Below are 22,010 nucleotides of genomic sequence, written 5' to 3'. Positions count from 1 at the left end.
GCATGAACACTCCAGCTCACCAAAGTCTCTGTGGTCCTCCCCTGCCTGGCCCCTGGAGGATTCCGAGTCTGCAACCCTGGACGTCCATGCTTCCAGACTCTTGTTCCCCTACATATGTGTGTATATGTGCATATATACCCATTCATGCATGCACACACCTTGTTAATGTTTTCACAAAAATGGCCTCATTCAGCAAAAGCTATATGAGACCATACAGACATTTCCCTTTAACATATTATGAATCCATTTCTATGTTAATAAATATCTACATCCTGGTTTTTTTAAATAATTTTTTTTACTTTTGAGTGATTTTAGATTTACAGCAAAGTCACAAAGACAGCACAAAATGTTCCTGTACACTCTTCACCCATCTTCCCCAGTTAATGTCTTACATAACCCTGGTACATTTGTTAACACTGAAAAATTAACGTTAGTAAAATATTATCAACTAAACCACAGAGTTTATTAGGATTCCGCCAGTTTTTCCACTAATGCCCTTATTCTGTTCCAGGATCCCATCTGGGATCCCGCATGGCGTTTACTCTACATCATCTCCTTAGGCTCCTCTGGTCCCTGGCAGTTTCTCAGTCTTTCCTTGTTTTCCTTGACCTTGACAGTTTCGAAGAGTTACCGCTCAGGTATCTTGTAGAATGCCTCTCTTCTAGGTTTGTTTAATGTTTTTCCTGTGATAAGACCAGGGTTACCAGTTTCTGGGGAAAGAACCACAGAGGTGAGGTGCCCTCGTCATCATACCTGGTGATACATCTTACCTGGGGGCTGTCTGATGGCCACAGGACCCACCACTGGCAATGTTAAGGGAGCATCTGCTGGGTTTCTCCATCCTAAAAGTACTCTTTCCGCTTTCCATACTCCATCCTTCAGACAAAAATCACAAAGTCCACTCCACACTCAAGAGGGGGTGAGAATTAAGCTCTACCTTTCTGAGTGGGTAGTTATCTACGTGTATCATTAGAACCTGATTTTAAATGACAGAACAACACTCTGTTTTATGGATCTGCCCTTATTTATTTTGCCTATACCTTAAAGTCATGCACTTCTGTTACTTTCAGTTTTTCCTTTTACAAAAAAAGCTGTAACTATAGCTCAACTTCACATTCAACAAACATTTTTGGAGCAATTTCTACAGGCACTTCATACTTTGGTGAACAATGTTTTTGTACCTCTTTTTTTCTTAGAATAAATTCATGGGTCGGGATTGCTAGGGCAAAAGATAAGTACATCGTTAAGGCTTTTGATAAGTATTACTGAACAAAGCTCCAGGAAAGTTGTACTAATCTACTCATAAGATTGACCTTTTTTTCTTTTTCAATCTTTTTTTTCCTTACTATAAAAATAATTCATGGTTTTATGAGATAACTAGAAACCACTTACTGGATATTTAATGATAGTAAAGATTTATTGTTGCTTTAGGTGTGATAATGGTATTTTTGGCTACTTTCTGAAAGTAATGCTTATCTTTTACAGACACACACTGAAATATTTATGGATGAAACTGAACTTCATTATATGATTTTCTCTATATCAACAAGAAAACAAAAGCATGTTAAAAAAATTTTAAACATGATTTAAACCTATAGCTGAGGTGCAAGTCCCCATTCTTTTACCTCCTAGAGTTAGTTATAATGGACAGTTCTGTGTAGGCACCCCCTGACCTCTCCATGCAAATACTAACGGTATATATTGCAGATACATGTATTCTTAAAACAGGAATGAGCTTCCATGGTACACACCATTTTTCCACTGGCTCTTTAACTTCACAATACTTTGCAGACAGTTGGCCATTTCAACACTATCGCAGTCTCTAACAGCGTCATGGTACTCCCCTGTTTCAAAGAACCATAATCAATTCATCTGATCCCCTAAGGGTGGACAACTGGAGTGTCTCCAATTTTCTGCTATTAAGAACAATGATGCAGTGAACATCCTTGTACATAATATATCTCTGTGTACCTGTGTGAACAATTTTACAACCTATCTTCTTAGAAGTAGAATTGCTAAGTCAAAGGGGTTGCATACTTAAAATTTTAATAGAATGGCTAACTTGCACTTTATCTATGTCCAATGCATGACATTCTCTCCTGGTACACACCTGAAGACTACTGTCATTTGGTGCCTGCCATAGAAAACCATCACGGAGTCTCAGCTGGAAGGGGTCTCGGATATCCTTTAGTCTCCTCTGCAGGGCCAGCAAACTGAGCCTCAGGGAAGGTGGGGCCCACGCCTCACACTCCCCTCGGGGCAGGTGTGCAGCTCCCTCAGCTGGAGGCTGTGTAGAGCAGTGCTCATGAAGATGCTGCCCACGTCTGAATCCCAGTCTCACCATTTACTGTTTGTATGACCTTGAATAAGGTACTTTCCCTCTTTGTGCCTCAGTTTCCTCATCTGTAAACTGGGGGTAATACCAATCTTTGGGTGGCACTTGGGGAGGGGTAGGAGGTTTTTTCTCAAAGCTGCATTTGTACCATTTTAATTAAAGTATATGTTCATTTGCAGTGACTTTGGGGGCACTGATGGAGGATGGGGGGAGAGTCTCAAGGACCTGCATCGGGCACCACATGGCACTGCCAGAGCTGACTTCAAATGGGGTTAGCAAGCTCATGCATGAGGGATGCCCAGCACTGTCAGTGCTCAATGACCATAAACCCTTAGTGCTGACATGGTGGCTGACAGGGGCTGGGCCAGAACAGGCAGACTGACCTTTCAGAGAGATTGGCCAGGAGGGGAGGCCCAGGAAACAGGAAAAGAGGGAATCCAAGAGAGATGGCCTAGTCTGGCCCACCACTTGTTATTGTAAATTATGTTTTATTGGAACGTAGCCATACTCGTTCATTTATGTATTATTTATGAATGCTTCCAGGTGACAATGGCAGAGCTAAGTAGCTGTCAGAGAGACTACATGGCTTGAAAAGTCTAAAATATTTATTATCTGGCCCTTTACAGAAAAAGTTTGCTAACCCCTGGCATAGGGGTTATAGGCATAATAATAAATGGTGACAGTTACTCAGCACTGTTTCTGGGAGTATCCTAAACACGTCACATACACTAATTTCTTTAGTCCTCATCATAATCCTATAAGTGGCTAATGTTTATGGGAGATGGCCCCAGTGACCCTTGTCTCCTGGGATTCACACCCCTGTGGAATCCCTCCCACCTGGAATCTGGGACAGCCTGTGCCTTGTGCTGACTGAGGGAACATGGTAGAGTGCCCAGCCTGGCCTTTAAGAGGATGGGTGGCTTCTGCTTCCTCCCTTTTGGAACACTTTGGGAAACCCTGAGATGCTATGTATGAGACCTCATGTGGAACATACAGGGAGGCCACGGGGAAAGGAGAGGCTCTGAAACTTCGAGGAGAGGGCACGGGGCCCAGCTGACCCAGTCTCAGCCCAACCTCCGGATGACCCCGCCCCGGCTACTATCCAGATGCACTTGCAGGAACCACTCACAAGTCAGACCAGTGGAACTGCTTGGCAGAACCCAATCTACCCACAGAACCAGTAGAGACAATAAATGGTGCTTAAGCCACTACTTTTGGTAGGGGTGGGGATGGTTTTCTGTAGCAATAGCCACCTGAGATGTGACCATTACTAAGATCACCCCAGGTCTACCTGACCTTGAAGCCCTTCCTTTCCACCTCTCTTATCCAGTGGTTTGAACCCCAGTGTGGATATTAGAAGTCCCTGAGGAGCTTTTGCAGACCCCAGTTAAACCAGAATATCTGGAAATGGGGACCTGGAGTAGGAAGTTTTGAAATCCCCCAGGATTTGAGAAGCATGGCTCCATCCATTGTTTTCAAAGTTTGCCCGGCACACTTATTTAAAAAACAGATTCCTGCACTCCAACAGATAGACTGATTCCATGAGAGGGCCTTGGTAATCTGTAGCATAACACATTCCTCCAGATGAACCCTATTATCAGTCATTAGCAGAAAAAGCGTGACAGGAGAGCCCAGCCCTCAGGTGTGGGGAAGTGTTTGGCAGCTTTCTATCAAGTTAAACATTCACTTACCAAAAACTCAGCAATGCCCCTCTTGGGTATTCCCAATAGCAATAAGCGCTTACATCCATCAGATGACACACACGGAGATGTTCATACCAGCTTTACTCATAACGACCACCCACGGGAACATGGACAGACAAGTTGCAGTACATCCACACAAGGGACCACGGGCAGCAGTGAAGCGGAATGAAGTACTGACACGTGCAGTGTCAGTGTGGATGCCTGGATTTCACAGGCCTGCCACTGAGTGAGAAAAGCCAGACACAGAGCGCTGATTCCACCCATAGAAAGTTCAAGGGCAGACAAGACTTATCCACAGTGAGGAGATCAAAATAGTGGTTGCTGCTGGATGTGTGTAAACTCTGCTCCTTCACAGGATGCAGGGAAGGCTTCCCAGGGTGGCAGCCAGGGCCACAGAGCAAGACTTACCTGCACCTGATAGGCCCACTTGATAGGCTTTTTCTTGCTTGCTTGTTTATTTGTATGTCTGAGATGTACATTGTACACTGAGATTTACACAGTAACGGTGAACACATCTCAAGTGTACAGTCCAATGAATGTTTACACGGAGGATCGAACCTCATGCAAAGTGCTATTTTAGGCTCTTGGAAAGGGAACCCAAAGTTGTAAGACCTGTCTGCGTGGATTTTGTAATCTGGTACAATGTGGAAGATTCTGTTTTCACCCATTCACTTGTCAAGTGTTCTTGAGCATCTACTCTATGCTAGGCACCGAGTCAGGCATGGGAGATGGGGCAGCAACCAAGACCCAGGCCTGCCTTCAGGGCTTTGGAGAGCAGCACAATAAACAGTTAAACCCACTTATTCCACCACCTAAACATTTTCCAAATTCATTCTCCTCATCTCCCACCGACCCTGCCCTCGCTCAGGCTGTTACCTTCTCTGCTCTGTGGACTTTCATAATAGTTTCCTGATTGATCACATTTCCAGTCTTCTGCATCTGATTCATTCTCTGCATCAACAGCCCCTATGTATGCGTTTGATCTAAAAACCTCAAAATTGATGAGTCCCCATTTCCCAGGCAGCTCTGGTGCTGGCCTCTGTGGGTTGAATCCTCACTTATAGGGTCCATAATTCTGACCATAGGCAAGTTCCTGCTATGTCCTGAGCCTCATGTGTGTCTTCTGTAAAGTGGAGATGAAATAATATTCACAACAACCACACCTGTCTCCCTGAGGCGGTTGAGCTCGCACCGATATCTTCCCAATCCCTTGCATGGCTCGTTCCTCCCGCCTCTCTGCACTACCCAGTAGTAGTGAAATGCTTCTGTTCATTGACACACCCTCTGGTTTCAAGGCCCGAGACTGTACTCTTGTGCTCCTGTGCAGAGCGCCCTTCTCTCCATGTTCTCTGGCTGGTCATTCAGTCCCTGCCTCCTCTTGGAGCCTTCGCTGAAGCTGCCCACAGGGCTGCATCCTGCTCATCTGAGCCCCTCCACACCCCTCCTGTTTCTGTCTGTCTCCTCTGGCTTGAGTGTGAGCTCCTGCTGGGCCGAAAGCCTCTGAAGGGCTGAATCAGACTCTTCTTTACACCCCAGCTGTGGACCTGGGCCCCACCCCACCCATCCATGGCAGGTGCTAGTGTGTCTACTGACCTGAGCAGAACATGCCAAGCATTTTTTTAGGGGAGGTGGCCTTGAGACATGGGTAGGACTTCAAAAAAATTTTATTTTAAAAAAAGTAGTGCATGTGCACAATATCAAGTCAAAAAGGAGCAAAAGGGGCCAGGCGCGGTGGCTCACGCCTGTAATCCTAGCACTTTGGGAGGCTGAGGGGGGTGGATCACTCCAGGTCAGGAGTTCTACTAAAAATAGAAAGAAATTAGCTGGACAACTAAAAATATATATAGAAAAAATTAGCCAGGCATGGTGGCGCATGCCTGTAGTCCCAGCTACTTGGGAGGCTAAGGCGGTAGGATGACTTGAGCCCAGGAGTTTGAGGTTGCTATGAGCTAGGCTGACTCCACAGCACTCTAGCCCAGGCAACAAAGCGAGACTCTGTTTCAAAAAAAAAAAAAAAAAAGGGCATACAATGGAAATTCAAAGTAGGTCCTCTCTCAACCACCCAGCCCCTCCCTAGAGGCCACCACTGGCATCAGTTTCTGAGTATTCTGTTCAGGCAAAGAATTGCCAGCCCTCCCCCAACCTTCACCTTTTATTTTGCAAAAATTTAAAGCAACAGAAAAGTTTGCAAGAATAATACAACAAACACCCTTTGCTAGATTCAGTAATTAACATGTTGCCACATTATGCCAAATATTTTACAAACATTATATCATTTAATGCTCATGACAATCATACAATTAGGCCAATTTTGTACGTGAGGTCAGTGAGGCACCAGGCAGGTTAAGGGACATGCCCAAGGCCGCAGAGCTTCTGAGGGTGGAGCTGAGCTTCCCCCTTAGGCTGCTGGAGGACTTTGATCTGCCTTCCTACAGCTCCCTGTGGAGGAAAGCATTTTCTTACACCAAGTTGAAATCCCCCTCCCTGGGATATTCACCCGATGATCAGTGGAAAAGTACACAGCTCTGGGAGCATTTGCTACTCCTCCTAAAACCTCCTTTATTCCCTAAGCAACAGCTGCTGTCGCTGCTGCTACCACACGCTTCAATGTCACCTCCCCTGTGAAGGCAGAGTTAGCTCACTCCTGTTTAAAAACTCTCCATGACTCCCGACTGCCAGCCAGATGACATTTACACACCTGGGCTTGGAATCCAAGGCCTGGTGATCTGGGATCAGGCCCTCTTGGAATCCCTCTTGCTGCTTCTCCCGCGAATCCACCTCCAGCCTCACCCAACCTCCTACAGTGCGCTTACATTTCCCCTCCTCCGTAAAGCTGCCCTCATTTTCCTAAAGAAAGCATTTCCCCGCCTCTGTGCTGCCTGAACCTTCTCCAGGTTGTCTTTGGCCAGGAAACTGGAAGACGGAGAACTGGAGTGACAGCTTAGCCCGTTCCTAGCGAAGGGACCCTGCACCACAAATCACTCCAGGTGTCTGAGCCTTCGTTTCCTCACGCACATAATGGGGGAAAGAAGGCCTTGCTCAGTAGCTGGCAGACAGTCAACCTTCACTAATCTCCTATAATAGAACTGACAACTCTTCAAGGCTGCTGACATCGTCTCTTAGTCATCCCACGAAGCACTCCCTCCTATTACCTCACTTCCCTGCGCCTCAGTCTCCTCCTATGTCAAACGGGGACGATACCGGAGAGGCCGTGGAACTTCAATGAGCTAAGGCATATGGAGCACGCGGAGCAGAGTCTAGCCCATAGTGAGAACGCCAACCGCGGCTCCGACGACGGGGCCTGGCACGCAGTCGGTGCTAACCGAATCCGCCGCCAGCTGGGCCCGGGGTGTGCCGCGCGGGCGCAAGAGGGCGAGCCTGGAAGCGAAGGGCCTGCCGAGCGCCGGCCGCGGTGGGCCCCGCCCGGGCCCCGCAGCTGTCAGGCGGGCGGGCCGCGGCGCCAGTCCACCAAACCTGAACGCCCGCGCGCGCCCCACCTCCTCCGCCCGCACACATTACCTTGCGCCGGCGGGCCTTGGTCCCGCCCACCACCGCCATTGGCCCAGGCGTTCCTTTGTTAGCCGGAGCGCGGCGTCGCCACTGGTCGACCAGGCCGCCGATCGCGTCGGGCGCGGCCCCGCCCCGCGCCGCCCGGTGCCTCCCCCGCCCGCGCGCGCGCCCCGCCCCGAGTGTGCGAGGCGCTGCGCTCGCAGTTGCAGCGGCCGCCGGGCGCCGAGAGCAGCGGCGGCGGCGCGGACGGGCCGGGCCGGCGGCGACCGGCGCCTGGGAGGCGGGCCGCAGCGGGAGGCAGCGGGCCCGAGGCCGCGTCCATGGGCCCGCGGAGGCCGGGCGGCGGCGGTGCGGGCGGGCGCGGGGCGTCGCGCGCGCTGTGAGGCCCGGGCGGCGCAGGAGCCTCGGCGCGTGCAGCGAGCCGCCGCTGGGGGAGCGGGACGGGCCTGCGGCGGGGCCGGCGGGGGATGCGGCGGCGGCCGCGCTGAGCCCGAGCCCGCCCGGAGCGCCGCCGCCGCCGCCGCGCCGACCATGTCGGCGGCCAAGGAGAACCCGTGCAGGAAATTCCAGGCCAACATCTTCAACAAGAGCAAGTGTCAGAACTGCTTCAAGCCCCGCGAGTCGCATCTGCTCAACGACGAGGACCTGACGCAGGTGAGCGGGCGGCGGGACCGCGGCGGGGCGGGGGCGCAGCCGGAGGCTACTGGGAAACTGACGGGGAGCGGAGAAACGTGCGTGAGTCCTGGGGGAGGGCCCGGGATGGGGGACGGGAAGTGTATTGATAGAGCCGGGACAAAGGGAAAATCCTCAAGTATGCCGAAAAATAACATCCTTTCCCGTTCCCATAGCCCTGCCGTGTGATTCATGCTTTTTGGGTGACTCAAAAATGCCTGGTTTCTCTTAGTAGGAACAAAGCGCTTGGGGTTTGCTTGTTGCTTGGCAGGACCCCCTTCAGAGTCTGTCTTGGGACGAGACTTCGACTTGTCCATCCAGAGTGACCCAGGGAGGGGGATTGTCTATGTGGACTACGGGCTTCCGTCTGGCGGACCCAGCCTGCTCTGTTTCTAAACCGTGTCACTGTCAGGGACTGGAAGCGGTGAAGGGTCTCTCCAAGTCTAGGGAGGAGGGTCTTGCTCTTGAACTTAAGGTGGAAGGGTTTGGTTGAGGAGAGAGCTAGGGGCCGCTCTGCCGACCCTGGCTTCTGAGTTCTCAGCTCCCTGATGGAGGAGTGAGACCTGTGGGCCTTCTTCCAGTCTTATCTGTCAAATGAGGGCTGTAGACTAGTTTAGTGGCTCCCAAACCCGCATCAGAGGCCTAGTCATTAAAATCAGAGTCCCAGGGCCCCATCCTGGAGTGATTTAGGAGATGGGGAATTTGTGCTGGTAAAAGGTCCCCAGGAGGGACAGTCTCCAGTGGCCCTGGGAACCCCTGCACTGCTTGCCCTCTGAGCTCCTAGTGTTCCAGGGTTCCAAGCCTTGTTTGCACCTCCTTGGGATGTGCCTGTGCACCCTCCTTGGCTTCCCCCAGCCCCCATCTCCATCCTTTTCAGAGCTTCTTTTAACCTCCTGCATGAGGCCAGGGGAGCTGCCTTCACATTCCAGTCCAGTGTGACCTAGTTGTAGCCACTCCTTTCACAGAAGAACCCCTTAGATGGAAAACATTTCTTTGAAGTGAACCGGCCTGGTTGTTTTTAATGCCACTTAAGTGCACACAGGGTTTGACTTGTTTACACGGCAGACCAGAGTCGGGTGGTAGGGCAGGGGTTATGGCCTGGGACACGGTGTCTTTCTCTGAGGTCAGGTTTCCAACTGCCAGGAAGAGACTTCATCTAAAACCAAAAAGCAAGCCCGCAAAGTCATGGATTGTTAGATACAAAGGCCTTAGAGACAGATCAGCTTGGGAAGAGCAGAACTCAGTTTCCTTGGAAGGTGTTCTGTAGTGCAGGGGATAGAATTTAAGGGAGAAGAACTTGTTTCCCTCTTCCTGTCTGGATGGCTTTTTCTGGGAAACAATTTATGTGGTGAGGAGGAATCAGAAGACTTTGCTTCTAGTCTTGGCTGTCACTTTTAGCTGTGTGACCTTGAGCAAGTCCGTTTACCTCTGTATGTTTTAATTTCCTTATCTGTAAGTTGAAACTAGTGATCCCTGGCTTACCTCCTTCACTTGGCTATTATGAAAAGAAATACATGATATTTTGTTAAGCTTTTTTCTCTCACAATTTCACAAACAAAAACCAGAAAACTGCCCACAGAAAAGGCAAAGGTTTTTCTGGGAGAGGTTTTTAAGTTTCCTGGGTATTCTATGCAACTGCCAAAATTGGTAAATTAACACCTCACCGGAGCTGTTCTCTGATCCTTCAGCTTAGATAAACTGGAATGGAATCTGCCTTTTTGAGTAGAATCTGTTAAGATTTTTTTTTTAAAAAAGATCTGTTGATTATTAATTGGATTCAAGGGGGCAAGCAAACTTAAAATACTGTACACTTTCACTGTATTCAAAGTTGAATTGTGGGTTTTGAAACAGGCCTGAGACCTCCAGGGCACAGTTGGAATGGTAGTTTCTGAAATAATAAGTGGGGTTATTTGTGCTGGGAGAGATTAGCCTAGCCTTCTACCTCCTGGGATCTTTCAGGAAGAAACTGCTCTTGAAAAGAGAGGAGGGAGATTCAGGGCTGTTGCCAACAGCCTTTTCTGCTGCTCTCTGCATCCGGCCCTCCCCCAGGCTCTCTCATCCTTAGGGCTCCAGTAGAAAAACCTCAGCCAATTGGTTCCCATTGGTCTCCCTCAAGCCCCTGCTTCCTGCTGCCCCTCCCTGCCCTGAGCTTATTTTAGACCATCCGAGCTGGCAGATACATCAGCAATCTTTGAGACCACCCCTTCTTTCATAGGCGAGGACACTGAGGGGGAGGGGGAGGTGGTGAGCGTGAGCAGCCTCGACCAGCTTTTGCTCTTGGGATGTCATCTTCCCAGGAGCAGTCATTTCTCTGAGCCTTCTGGTTTGAGCTTTATTTCCTCAGCTGTGGGTTTTGTTTGTTTTTCCCCTAGAGAAGTGCAAAAACCTCTTCCAGGGACTGTTTTGTGGCATCAGACCTGGAAGGGGACATGGAGGTCGGCTAGTGTAACCACTTCCTTTTACCGGTAAGAAGACTGAAACCCAAAGAAGGGAAGTGACTTCTCCAGTTCAGGGACAGAGCCAGGATTCATAAGCCACCCTTCTTTCCCCTACTCCTGTTCAGGGTCTGCAGTGGCCACTGCGTGAGCACGTGATGAGGACAGTAGTGTCAGGGGTGGTCGTGTTGCAGAAGGTTCCTTGAGACTGCTGGCTTAGAGCAGAGGAGTTCTTGTTTCTTCCTCACCGTGGGAGCTCAGCGTGATCTGGGATAAGTCATAAGCGACCATCCCTTATTACTTGTCATTCCACCCTCCAGTGCCAGGCCCATGTTCACGGAGTGCATTTATCCTTCAGTCCTGTGCGTTTCTCTTAGACATACAGACTCAGATATACCGTTATACCTTCTTTAACCCGAACTGTGTGTATGTATTTGCTCTGTAGTGTATTTTTTTCTGCTTAACAATATGTCTTAGAGCTCTTTTCATGGTGTTACATGTAAGTGTACCCAAATGGGTTTGCGTATTGGACTGCTAAGGATGTACCATAATTTAACTCATTCTCTTATTGATGAACATTGAGGTTATTTATGGATTTTGTTGTGAATGCTTCAGCAAACAGCTTTATAAATGCTTTTGAGTGTGTGCATGCATGCGTGCGTGCAGGATTGCAAGTATTTCTCTGAGGGCAGATACCTAAAAATAGAATGGTTGGGTTGACATTAAGCACATTAAATTTTTTTTTTACAGATACCGCCAAATTGCCTTCCAAAAAAGGCTGTGTCATAATATTTCCAGCACTGGATATTATCAAATGATTTAATTCTTTAATAATTTCCCTAATTACCAGTGAGGGTAAGCCTCTTTTTATAATACTTTTTTTAAAAAAAATTATTTATTTTTACTATGAAGGGATGAGGGGTTGTGAGGAGGGGTGTTCAGTTGCCTTGTTTTTGTTGAGACAAAGTCTCACTCTGTTGCCCTGGGTAGAGTGCAGTGGCATCATCCTGGGCTCAAGCGATCTTTCTGCCTCAGCCTCCTAAGTAGCCGGGACTACAGGCACTCGCAGCATTGCTCAGTTGGGTTTTTAACTTCTTTTTGGTGAGGACAGGGTCTCACTCTTGCTCAGGCTGGTCTTGAACTCTTGAGCTCAAGAAATCTTCCCGCCTCGGCCTCCCAGAGTGCTAGGATTACAGGTGTGAGCCACCTGTGCCAGCCTCGCCCTCTTTTTATAATACTTGAGTAATTTTGTGTCTTTTGTGGATTGCCTGTTCATATTGTTTTGCCCATTTTTCTGTTGGGATAGTTTTTTCTCCCACTGATTTGTAGGATATACGTATTTCAGGTCAGGTGTCCACAAACCTTTTTTGTAAAAGGCCAGCTAATAAATATTTTAGTCTTTGTGGGCCTTGTGGTGACTGTGATAATGGTGCAGCTTTGCCACCTTAGCCCCAAAGCAGCTATAGGCAATACATAGACTAATGGGTGTGGCTGTGTTCCAGTAGAACTTTATTTACAAAACCAGGCAACTGACGTGATTTGCTCTTGGAACCATAGTTTGCCAACCCTGCTCTAGATATTAATGTGATGTCTGTCATATATTGCAGGTATTTTTTCCCCCACTTGCCTTTTAAATCTATGTATGGTGGTTTTTCTTTTTCATGTGGTAGTTTTAAATATGAATGCAGTTAAATCTCTGTTTTCCTTTATAGTTTATAGTTCTATCCTCGAGTTTTAAGAAGGCCTTCTTTCCAAGATAGGTAAATTTGGTGGTGGTGGAAGGAGTTATCAGATGCTAGGGACAGGATATTGTCTGTTAATCAGGCAGGGTGGGGTGGGGGTTGAGGAAACCAGGGTAGATGGAAGTAACTTTAACCGAGATTGAGAATAACGGATTTGGAGTAGACTTAGGGGGTGGGAGGGGTCAAAAATAATATGGTAAGTTTGACCTGGTGGAAGTGGAGTCACCCACTCAGGCAGTAGGAGGAGGTAGTTAGAGCCTCGGGCAAGGGGATGTTGGGGTCTGGTAGGCGTTCTGGAGTCGAGGTGTGGAGGTGGTTGCTGAAGTGATGGGAGTAAGTGCAGTTGTTTGGAAGGCTGTGGAGAGTGACAAGAAGACCAGGCAGAGGGAGGCCCTGAGCAGTGGGCAGGCAGCAGGGGAGCTGGTGCAGAGGCCAGGAGGTGAATCAAAGAGGTTGGAGGCTAGTGGGAGAGACAGGTCTGGGGTGCGGGGTGTTTGGCCTCCACATCCTCTTCCAGCCTCTGTGTGGGTTTGCAGGGTTCCTGGTGAGTGTGGACCTGGTAGTGAGGTCTCATTCTTCTGATGAGTGTGTAGCCTTAGGCGTTGCCTCTCTGTGGAAGGAGCTGCTGCATTCAGGTGTCGTTCTAGTCCTCTATCTGTGCTTGTTTTGTTGTGGGACATTGGTTGGGTCATTTTCCTTCTTCTGGAAATTAGGTTGGTCTTGATCTCTCCCAGTGCTCTCAGTCCTGCTGGTCTGATTCTGCGCTGGCTGTGCCCATTCCCCATTGCCAAGGCTGTGGGGGCCTCAGGAGAGGAATCCCTGATTTCGGGGTGGGGGCTCTCAGTGAGACATTTCTTCAGGTTTCGCTTTGTTCCTGTGACATTCTTGTAAGTTCCAGGGCACAGAATTTCCTTATTTGACTTAATGTTTATTTCAGAAGGAATGGGAAGGTTTCATGCTCAACTTTTTTAGAAGATTTGTAAATCTTGGGTTGGGTTGGTGTATTGTTTGGCAGGGGGTGTGTCAAAAATCTCAGACACACAAAATCCCATTAAAAATGGCCAAAGAACACATGAAAAGATGCTCAACTTCATTAGTCATCAGGGAATCCAAATCAAAACCACGATGAGATATCACATCATACCCACTAGGATGGTTAGAATTAAAAAAAAAAAACAAAGAAACAAAATGGAATGTAACAAGCATTGGCGAGGATATGAAGAAATTGTAACCCTTGTGTGTTGTTGGTGGGAATGAAATGGCATAGCTGCTGTGGGAAACGGTTTAACGTTTCCTCAAAAAGTTAAGCATGGAACTACCATATGAACCAGCAATTCCACTCCTAGGTATATGCCTAAAAGAACTGAAAGCAGGGATGTTCAAGCAAATACTTGCATGCGAATGTTCCTAAAGCATTGTTCACAGTAGCCAGAAGGTGGCAACAATCCAAGTGTCCACCACATATCGAGTAAACAAATGTGGTGCGTCTGTACAATGGAATATCAGTTTATAAAGGAGTAAAGTGCTGAGACATGTCACAACAGGGATGAACCTAGAAAATGTTATGCCAAGTGAAAGAATCACACACAAATGGTTACATGTCACATATTGTATGTGACATTTGTATGAAATGTCCAGAGGAGGTAAATCTGTGGAAACACAAGGCAGAGTGGCTGTTGCCAGAGGCTGAGGGAAGGGCAGGCGATAAGGACTGACTGCTGATGGGATTGGGGTTCTATTTTCGAGGTGATGAAATACTTTGGAACTAGATGGAGGTGCTGGTTGCACAACATTATAAAATACACTAAGTAACACTGAGTTGTTCACTTCAAAATAACATAATTTTATGTTCAGTGAATTTTACCTCAATAAAAATGAAAAAATGAATGTACAGAGAGATACTCCTCAACTTATGATGGGGCTACATCTGAATAAACCCATTGTAAGTCAGAAATACTGTGAGTTGAAAATGGATTTAATATCCCCACAAACCCATCGTTAAGTTGAAAAAACATAAGTCAGGGACCATCTGTACAATAAATGCACACATACCCACCCTACCCCTAGACCTGTTTTCTACTCCTTGTGTTACCTGGAGTGGATATCTGATTGCCTTTAGAGTCTATACGAGGGATTGGCAAACATTTTTCAAAGGGCTAGATATTAAAAGAAAATCTGAGCTTGCTAAACAACAACAACAAAAAAAATTAAAAAAGAAAAGAAATAAAGGGCTGGGTAGTAAATATTTTAGATTTTGCAGGCCAACAGGCAAAATTGAGTTTGCATAGGCTATAACCATTTAAAAATGTGAAAGCCATTCTTGGTTTTTGGGTTTTAAAAAAGCAGATTTGTTATATGGGGAGAATGTGCCAACCCCTGGGTTAGACCAGCCCTGTCATATAGTCCTATAGAAGTATATAGAACCATAATGGGCACCACATACATAATTTTACATTATCTTTTTTTTTTTTTTAGATACAGGGTCTTGCTCTGTTGCCCAGGCTGGAATGTAGTAGTATGATCTCAGCTCACTGCAGCCTGGAACTCCTGGGCTCAAGCAGTTCTCTTGTCTCAGCCTCTCAAGTAGCTGGGACTATAGGTGCATACCACTGTGCCCAGGTAATTAAAAGAAAAAAAAATTTTTTTTTTTCAGAGATAGGGTCTCACTATGTTGCCCAGGTTGGTCTTAAACACCTGTCCTCAAGCGATCCTCCCACCTTGGCCTCCCAAAGTGCTGGTTTTACAGGCATGAGCCACCACACCCAGCCCTAATTTTAAATTTTCCAGTGGGCACATTAAAAAGTAAAAGGAAACGAGTGAAATTAATTTTAATTATATTATGTTTAAGCTGACATCCCAAATGCTATCATTTCACCATGTAAAGAAGTTCCGTTCTTAGGGCACATTTGGCTCAGACCAGCCTTTCCTAGTTTCGCAGTGCTCTGTAGCCCACTGGGCCATTGCCTGTGGTCCTGGGGCAGCCCTGCGGAAGCGCCGGGTGGCCCTTGGCAGGTTCCTATAATGCTGGCCCTTTCCAACTTGTTGCTCCTGTTTGTGTCCCCATTCCTCCTTGGCCTTGGTGTCCTTTTGCCAACTTCTGGAGAGTCTTTCTTTGCATATCACATGTTTGGCAACTCCTTTGGTGTGTTTGGAAGAAACCTTTTTTTGGGTTCTGATCCCTGCCCTCTGTCCAGGGGCAGAGTTTGGGGGCAGAAGGGAGGAAGGGGCCACAGGCCTGTCCTGTTGGGAGCTGGTAGGAGCCTGGGGTAGGTGCATTGTGGATGTGGGACTGGGTTCTTATGAAGCGTCCTAGCTTTTTTCCTTGGGTTCTGTCCTGTTACTCAACCTTTTCCTCTGAGTTTTATTTCCCTTGCCACTTGGAAGGACTGTAGTCCAAGGCCTCTGCTCTCTTCACGTCCTCCACGCCTTGGTCTCCTACCTGAAGAGCGGGTGCCTGCCTTCTGTTCACAGGAGGGGGTGGTGTGCTGATGGAAAGGGTGGCGTTTCTGGGCCCCATATGGTGGTTGGTATTCCAGGAAGCACGCTGGTGGCCTCTGCTGGGGGCAGTCGCCTTTGTTTGGGTTGTCTCGTGGTTAGTAGGGCCCTGATGCTGCTTAGCTGAAATAAAGAAATTTGACTTGGAATGTTTATCTTTAAATTGTTCCCAAGCTGCCATTTAGTCTTTTTTTTTTTTTTTTTGAGACAGTCTTACTCTGTCGCCTGGGCTAGAATGCTGTGGCGTCAGCATAGCTCACAGCAACCTCAAACTCCTGGGCTTAAGCGATCCTCCTGCCTCAGCCTCCCGAGTAGCTGGGACTACAGGCATGCGCCACCATGCCCGGCTAATTTTTTTTTTAATATATATATTTTTAGTCGTCCAGCTAATTTCTTTCTATTTTTTGTTAGTAGAGACGGGTTCTCGCTCTTATTCAGGCTGGTCTCAAACTCGTGAGCTCAAACGATCCACCCGCCTCGGCCTCCCAGAGTGCTAGGATTACAGGCGTGAGCCACGGCGCCCGGTCTGCCATTTAGTCTTGAAGGAGAGGAGAGAGCACAGCACCCAAGCAGAGGGAAGCAACGTCCTACTGCCTGACATGGAGGAGCACTGGACGCTGCTTTGGGAGCATTTGGCCTAAAAAAATGGGCTCTTGTTTTGTCCTGGGAAACTTGTTCCCAAAGCCACCCTTTCCCCTGTGAATGACACAGTTGGACCAGGCCGGTGGTTTTCAAGCTTTCGTTAAATCTGAAGCCTTTTACTCAGAGGAGTCTCCTACAGAAATGCAATGCGCAACATAGGAAAAGCAGCCGGCTCTGGATGATACAGGTTGAAGCCTGGAGCTTGGCCTCCCGCTGAGGGTGGGGGGACTCGGGTCCTTTCAGGGACCACGTGGGGCAGGTTTGAAAACTCTGCCCCTGATTTTGGGCTTCTTTGAGTTTTAGCAGCTGAGGCAGTCTCACAGCTGCCCTTGGGTGGAGCCCCAGATGTCCCACCCCACTGGTCCCCTGGCATTATCACTTCCTTTGGGGGCATTGATTTGCTGGCATTTTGTCTCTAGAGGCTGGAACTGGAATCTTCCAAATCACTCACTGGTTTCCTCAGTCAGGGTCATCCTAGTTCACAAGAAACCACAGCCTGGTTTTTGCCTGGAGCCTGTAACCCTTCGGGCTCCTTCCCCTTGGGCTCAGCTTGGCCAGTGTGTGCTGCGCTGACGGTGGCCCGCCCCGGTACTGGGGTTGGCTGGCATCAGGAGTCTGACTGGGTCTGCAGAATCCTCTAGAGTCTCCCCATGCTAAATCAAGGGTCATATCCTATAATCTCACATAGACCTCGGCAGTCTAAGGAGGCCAGCAGGACTGGTGGCAGCAAGGTCCCCCTCAGAGGAGGGGACATTGAGTTTCAGAGCAGCCTGCCCAGGGTCACTGACCTGCTTTAGTGATGGGGCTGTGACACAGAGCTTGGCTCCATGAGGCCTTCACCAAGGCTCAAACTTGCCCTCCGTCTCCTTGGGAAGGCCACTGGCAAGCTTGTTACTGTTCATGTGTGGCTCTGGGCGGATCAGTGGTAGGGAGGCCGGTGTACTGCAGAATAAATCACGGCTGTTTAGTGGACTTATGCTCCCTATCCCTGGGAGGAGGGGCTTGCAGGGGCTGTGTGCCTCCCATTCACCAGGTGAGGAATTATCTCCAATTAGCAGATGGGGCAGCGGAGACCCAGAGAGGTTCAGCAACCTGCCTTGTTCACAGGAAGGCCAGTGTGAGTATTTCCAAAGTCCTGTTTGGCCTTCCCGTCTCTGATAAGTGTTAACTTTTGCTATCAGGAACAGGGCCTTGCCCCAACTTGGATTCCTTAGTTCTGGGGTGTTGGTGGGGCGTGTGTGTGTGTTGGGGTGTGTGTGTATGGGTGGTGTAGGGTGTTGGGCAGGTCATCACCCAGGTCTCACCTCTCCTCAGCCTTGGAGTGCTCCTTGTCCCCCAGTTGGGCGGCTGGCACAGGCACCAGCCATACCTTTGGCACTGCTCTGAAAAGGAAGCACCATCTTTTCCCTTGAAAGAGGAATTCAGAATCAGGAAATAGCTGTGTCCTTGATCTCTGTAGGTTTTGAAGCACTGGTTTCAGCAGACTGACAAGGATCCGTGGTGCATTTACCACATGGGTTTCTTAGCTCCTTGTGGTCCTGCTCATTGCTACAGGGGCCAAGTGAAGGGGGTGCAGCTGCTGGGATCCCCAGCTGGGTCAGAGAATGGGGCCATGTCTCCTGAGTCCCCTGTGCCACACCCAGGGCCTCACTATCAGTAGTGGCTGAGCCACTTGGGGCTCAGGAGCCTGAGGCCCAGAGGGGTTAGGGCACTCACATGGCTCCTGCTTGGGGACGCACTCTGACCTAGAAATCTGACACAGTCCCACTTTTCATTAGCTGTGCCCAGGCAAGGGCATTGGCATAGTGGAGAGTGCAACTTGGGTTCGCATCCTGGCTCCGTTTTCCATGCTGATGGAACAAGTGACTTAGAGTTTAAGTTTCTGTGCCCTCATTTGAAAACGGGGGGTTATAATAACACCCATGTCTTTGGGTGCTGATGAGGATGATGGAGGCTTGCCGGGCCCTCAGCAACTGCAGGATATGTGGCAAGGGGTGCGTTTGTATATGTTGGGGTACGTAGTGGGCACTCAGTAAATGGGGTTCATTTTGTAAGCAGTAAACCGTGCAAAATGGAACCTGCGTGTGGGAAACGGGCCCTGCCCTTGGGACGCTCTCACTTAGCGCGCTGGCCCGTCTGCTCTTGAGTGTCTGCCATGGGCCAGATGGGACAGGTGTAGTGCAGGGAGTGCTGCATGCCCCGTCCCTCCTGGAGCTGAGCAGACGTTGGGATATTTGAGCTGGAGGGACCTTGGAGATCTTGGGCTCCAAAGGGAAGTTACTGATGAGAAAACAGGCCCAGAGGGGGGACCTTCCGCAGTGATTTTGTGGGAAAGCTGGCTTTCAGACCTCTATTTGTCTATCTCCACACCCATAAAACAGCAGCCCAGGAAGCCCAGGCTGTCTTCTTTCCCCCTGAGCTGCCCTGCACGGTGCTAGCGGCTTCCTCACGTTAGCCTCTGGAGCATTAGAAAGGCCGTCTCAGTTTGCTTCTGTACAATTTTCAGAACATGTAAATATAGTAAATCCTCACTTAATGTTTGTCGATAGGTTCTTAACTGGGACTTTAAGTGAAACTATGTGTAGCAAAACTAATTTTACCATAGGCTAATTGATATAAACAAGCGTTAAGTTCCCATGGCAGATTTCTGCTTGCAAAAACATCACCATATTACCAAATAATGACCCTAAACATTCTAATATTAAACATTGAACCACATGTGAGCTGCATTAAAGATTAATAAAAACAAGGTCGTCCATTACCCAAGTTTTGGTGAATCAGTGAGTGGTGGTGGTTGTCACTGTGGTGGGTTAAATCAAGGAATTAATGTTTGCAGAGAATATTGTAAGGAGCACCTCTCCCACCACTCAACTAAACACAAACGGCAAATGCGGCAGGCTTGCTGAGCACTTTCGGTTCACAATGTTTATTGTTGTGTGTTTGTATGATTATCATAGACTAGATAAATTCTTATTTGACAACAATTTGTATTCATTCATTCATTCATTTCCCAACCTGCTTATTCCAGTTAAGGGTCTAGGGTGGCTGGAGCCTATCCTGGTGCTCGGCCCTGGACAGGGCACCACCGCATCATAGGGTGCGCTCACACACACCTACGCAGGCGGGGACCCTGCGGGCACACTCATGAGTGTGCATGTCTTTGGGATGTGGGAGGAAAGCAGGATACCTAGAGAAAACTCACACAGACATGGGGAGAATGTGAAAACTTCACACAGACGGTGGCAGCGGCTTTTTCTCATCAACATTATAAGGAAATGACATTTGAGGACCTGCTGTATAAGGATTGAACTGGTTTTAAGAATTTTTAGGGCCGGGTGCGGTGGCTCATGCCTGTAATCCCAGCACTCTGGGAGGCCGAGGCGGTTGGATCGTTTGAGCTCAGGAGTTCAAGACCAGCCTGAGCAAGAGCGAGACCCCGTCTCTACTAAAAAATAGAAAGAAATGATCTGGACAACTAAAATATATATATAAAAAATTAGCCAGGCATGGGTGGCGCATGCTTGTAGTCCCAACTACTTGGGAGGCTGAGGCAGGAGGATTGCTTGAGCAATGGAGTCTGAGGTTGCTGTGAGCTAGGCTGACCCCGAGGCACTCTAGCCTGGGTGACAGAGGGGAACTCTGCCTCAAAAAAAAAAAAAAAGAAAAAGAAAAACAACAACGACGACAAGGAATTTTTAGAGTATAGGGTGAAGGGGGTGATGCCATCAGTCAGCGTAGGATTTAACTTTAGAGTCCACCTCCAACCACCCCTTACCCCCCTTCTCTGTCAAGCTCAGAGAATTGGACAATACAGGTCCCTTGAAGGGCAGAGGCAGCGTCAGATTTCAGAAATCGCTTTGCAGAGAAGCCATCACTCATGTCGGCAAGGTGGGAGAGGATTAGGAGAAGCTGTGTCCCACCCCCCCCATCCCTTGGAGCAACTGCGCAGCCACCTTGCAGTTGTCTGGGAAGCAGAATCCTCATGGCGGGGGCCTGGGTGCAGTGGCCTGGGTGGGGTAGGGAGCAGCCCAGAGCTGGGGAGCTGGGTCTAGTCCCACATCTCTGGGTGGGTGGGAGATCTGGCCAGCGTGTGTTGCGGCCCTCTGGTCACTAGCACTGAGTTGGTTCCCCCCACCGGCAGGCAGGTCCTTCCAGCCTCTCTGTCCACCCCTCACTCCCAAGCCTTTACAGGTCATTGGCTCTTACAGGGAACGGGGTCTCCACCTAGGCCCTTCGCTGGGGTCTAAACAAGTAGCAGGCCCTTCTTTTGAGCCTGAGAAAGAGCTCAGATGTCACCTTGGTGGCCAGCTTGCCGCCTCTTGGCTCCACATCTCCCTTCCAGCCTAGAAACTGAGCTTAGGAGTCCTCTTCCTGGGGGCTAGCTGGGCCGGCCTTCTCTGGTATGGAGGGAGGTTTTCTCATACTGAAATTGCTGGAATGGTTGACCTGCTCTAGGATTGTTTATTTCAATGGTGGTGGTATTCACAGCTAACAGAAATTGCTCTGTGCCTGGCCACTATTAACTCATTTGTATTCACAGCAGCCTTATGAGGTGGAGCGATAAGGAAAGGTGGAGAGAGGTGGTGGAACTTGCCTGGGGCAGCTCCGCCAGAGGCATTGCTAGGAGGAAACCTTCCACCTGACTCCAGGCCTCCTTCCCCGTCTGGCACAGGCACCTGGCACAGGCACCGGGTGGGGTTTAAGTGGGCCTTCTGGCTGTGTGTGACCCCATCGGTCTCTCACGTCTGGGCGTGGGGGGCTGACCTCCTGGAAGTGGGTGTGTGCTGGGAAGGGTGGGGCTGGAGGATGGGTTTGCTGTGCTTGTTTACATTTCCTGTCTCAGGCTTGCTGCTTCCACCACACTCTCCTGCCCTACCTGTTTCCTAATGGGAAGGACGGCTTTTTGAGGGACAGGGTATGACTCTTCCTGCAAAGCTGTTGCCCCAGAAATTTGGCCCCACACATTCTCCAGCATTCCCCCCTTTGCCATGAATGGCATCATGTTCTAAAAATCTGGTGGCCATGGGCTCATTGTCAAGACTAAACAGGGAAGAGCCTTTTTAAAATGTCACTCCCCACCCCTTCCAGTGTCTGCAGTAGGGGGAGGAGCCCTGGGCAGGGATGGGCTTGCAGGGCCTGCGTGTGGGCCGAGGGCGTCGGAGAGGAGGGAGAGTTCAGAGCGTGCAGTTGCGTGTTCTGCCCTCCCAGTGTCAGGATGGAGTGAGTTGTGTGTGGGGTTTGTTTTTTCGGTTTTTTTCAGGTAAAATTTACATAACATAAGATTAGCCATTTTAAAGTATACAATTCCAGTGCATTTAGTACATTCACAAAGTTGTACAACCACTGCCACTCTTCAGTTGAAAACATTTCCACTGCCCGAAAGGAACCCCTATAACTGTTAAGCAGTCACTCCCTACCCGTAGTCCCCAGCAACTCTCACTCTGCTCTCTCTCTCTGTGGATGTGCCTCTTCTGGA

The 22,010-nt window shown here is 48.9% G+C and overlaps 1 protein-coding gene and 1 long non-coding RNA gene across 8 annotated transcripts in view; one reads left to right on the top strand and one right to left on the bottom strand.

Moving 5' to 3' along the window:
• Positions 1–6,254: 6,254 nt before the first annotated feature.
• LOC123650597 lies at positions 6,255–7,483 on the bottom strand. Its single transcript, XR_006739426.1, has 2 exons — positions 7,191–7,483; positions 6,255–6,477 (listed from the first exon to the last, which is right to left on the bottom strand). It is a non-coding gene; the product is annotated as an uncharacterized LOC123650597 (long non-coding RNA).
• A 544-nt stretch (positions 7,484–8,027) lies between these two features.
• Positions 8,028–22,010, top strand: part of LOC123621125 (myosin phosphatase Rho interacting protein) — a 138,508-nt gene continuing 124,525 nt past the window's right edge. For 5 of the 7 annotated variants that reach the window (XM_045526972.1, XM_045526970.1, XM_045526967.1 and 2 more), the window contains exon 1: positions 8,028–8,202. In XM_045526972.1, coding sequence (XP_045382928.1) covers positions 8,080–8,202 — 123 coding nt within the window. In that variant the 5' untranslated portion in view covers positions 8,028–8,079. The remainder of the gene's footprint in view (positions 8,203–22,010) is intronic. The other 2 variants (XM_045526974.1, XM_045526975.1) reach the window with 1 other exon arrangement.

This window comes from Lemur catta, chromosome 15, assembly GCF_020740605.2.
Source record: "Lemur catta isolate mLemCat1 chromosome 15, mLemCat1.pri, whole genome shotgun sequence".
Lineage (NCBI taxonomy): Eukaryota > Metazoa > Chordata > Mammalia > Primates > Lemuridae > Lemur > Lemur catta.
Note: the sequence above shows the minus strand (reverse complement) of the source record. Positions and strands in the feature narration are given on the sequence as shown.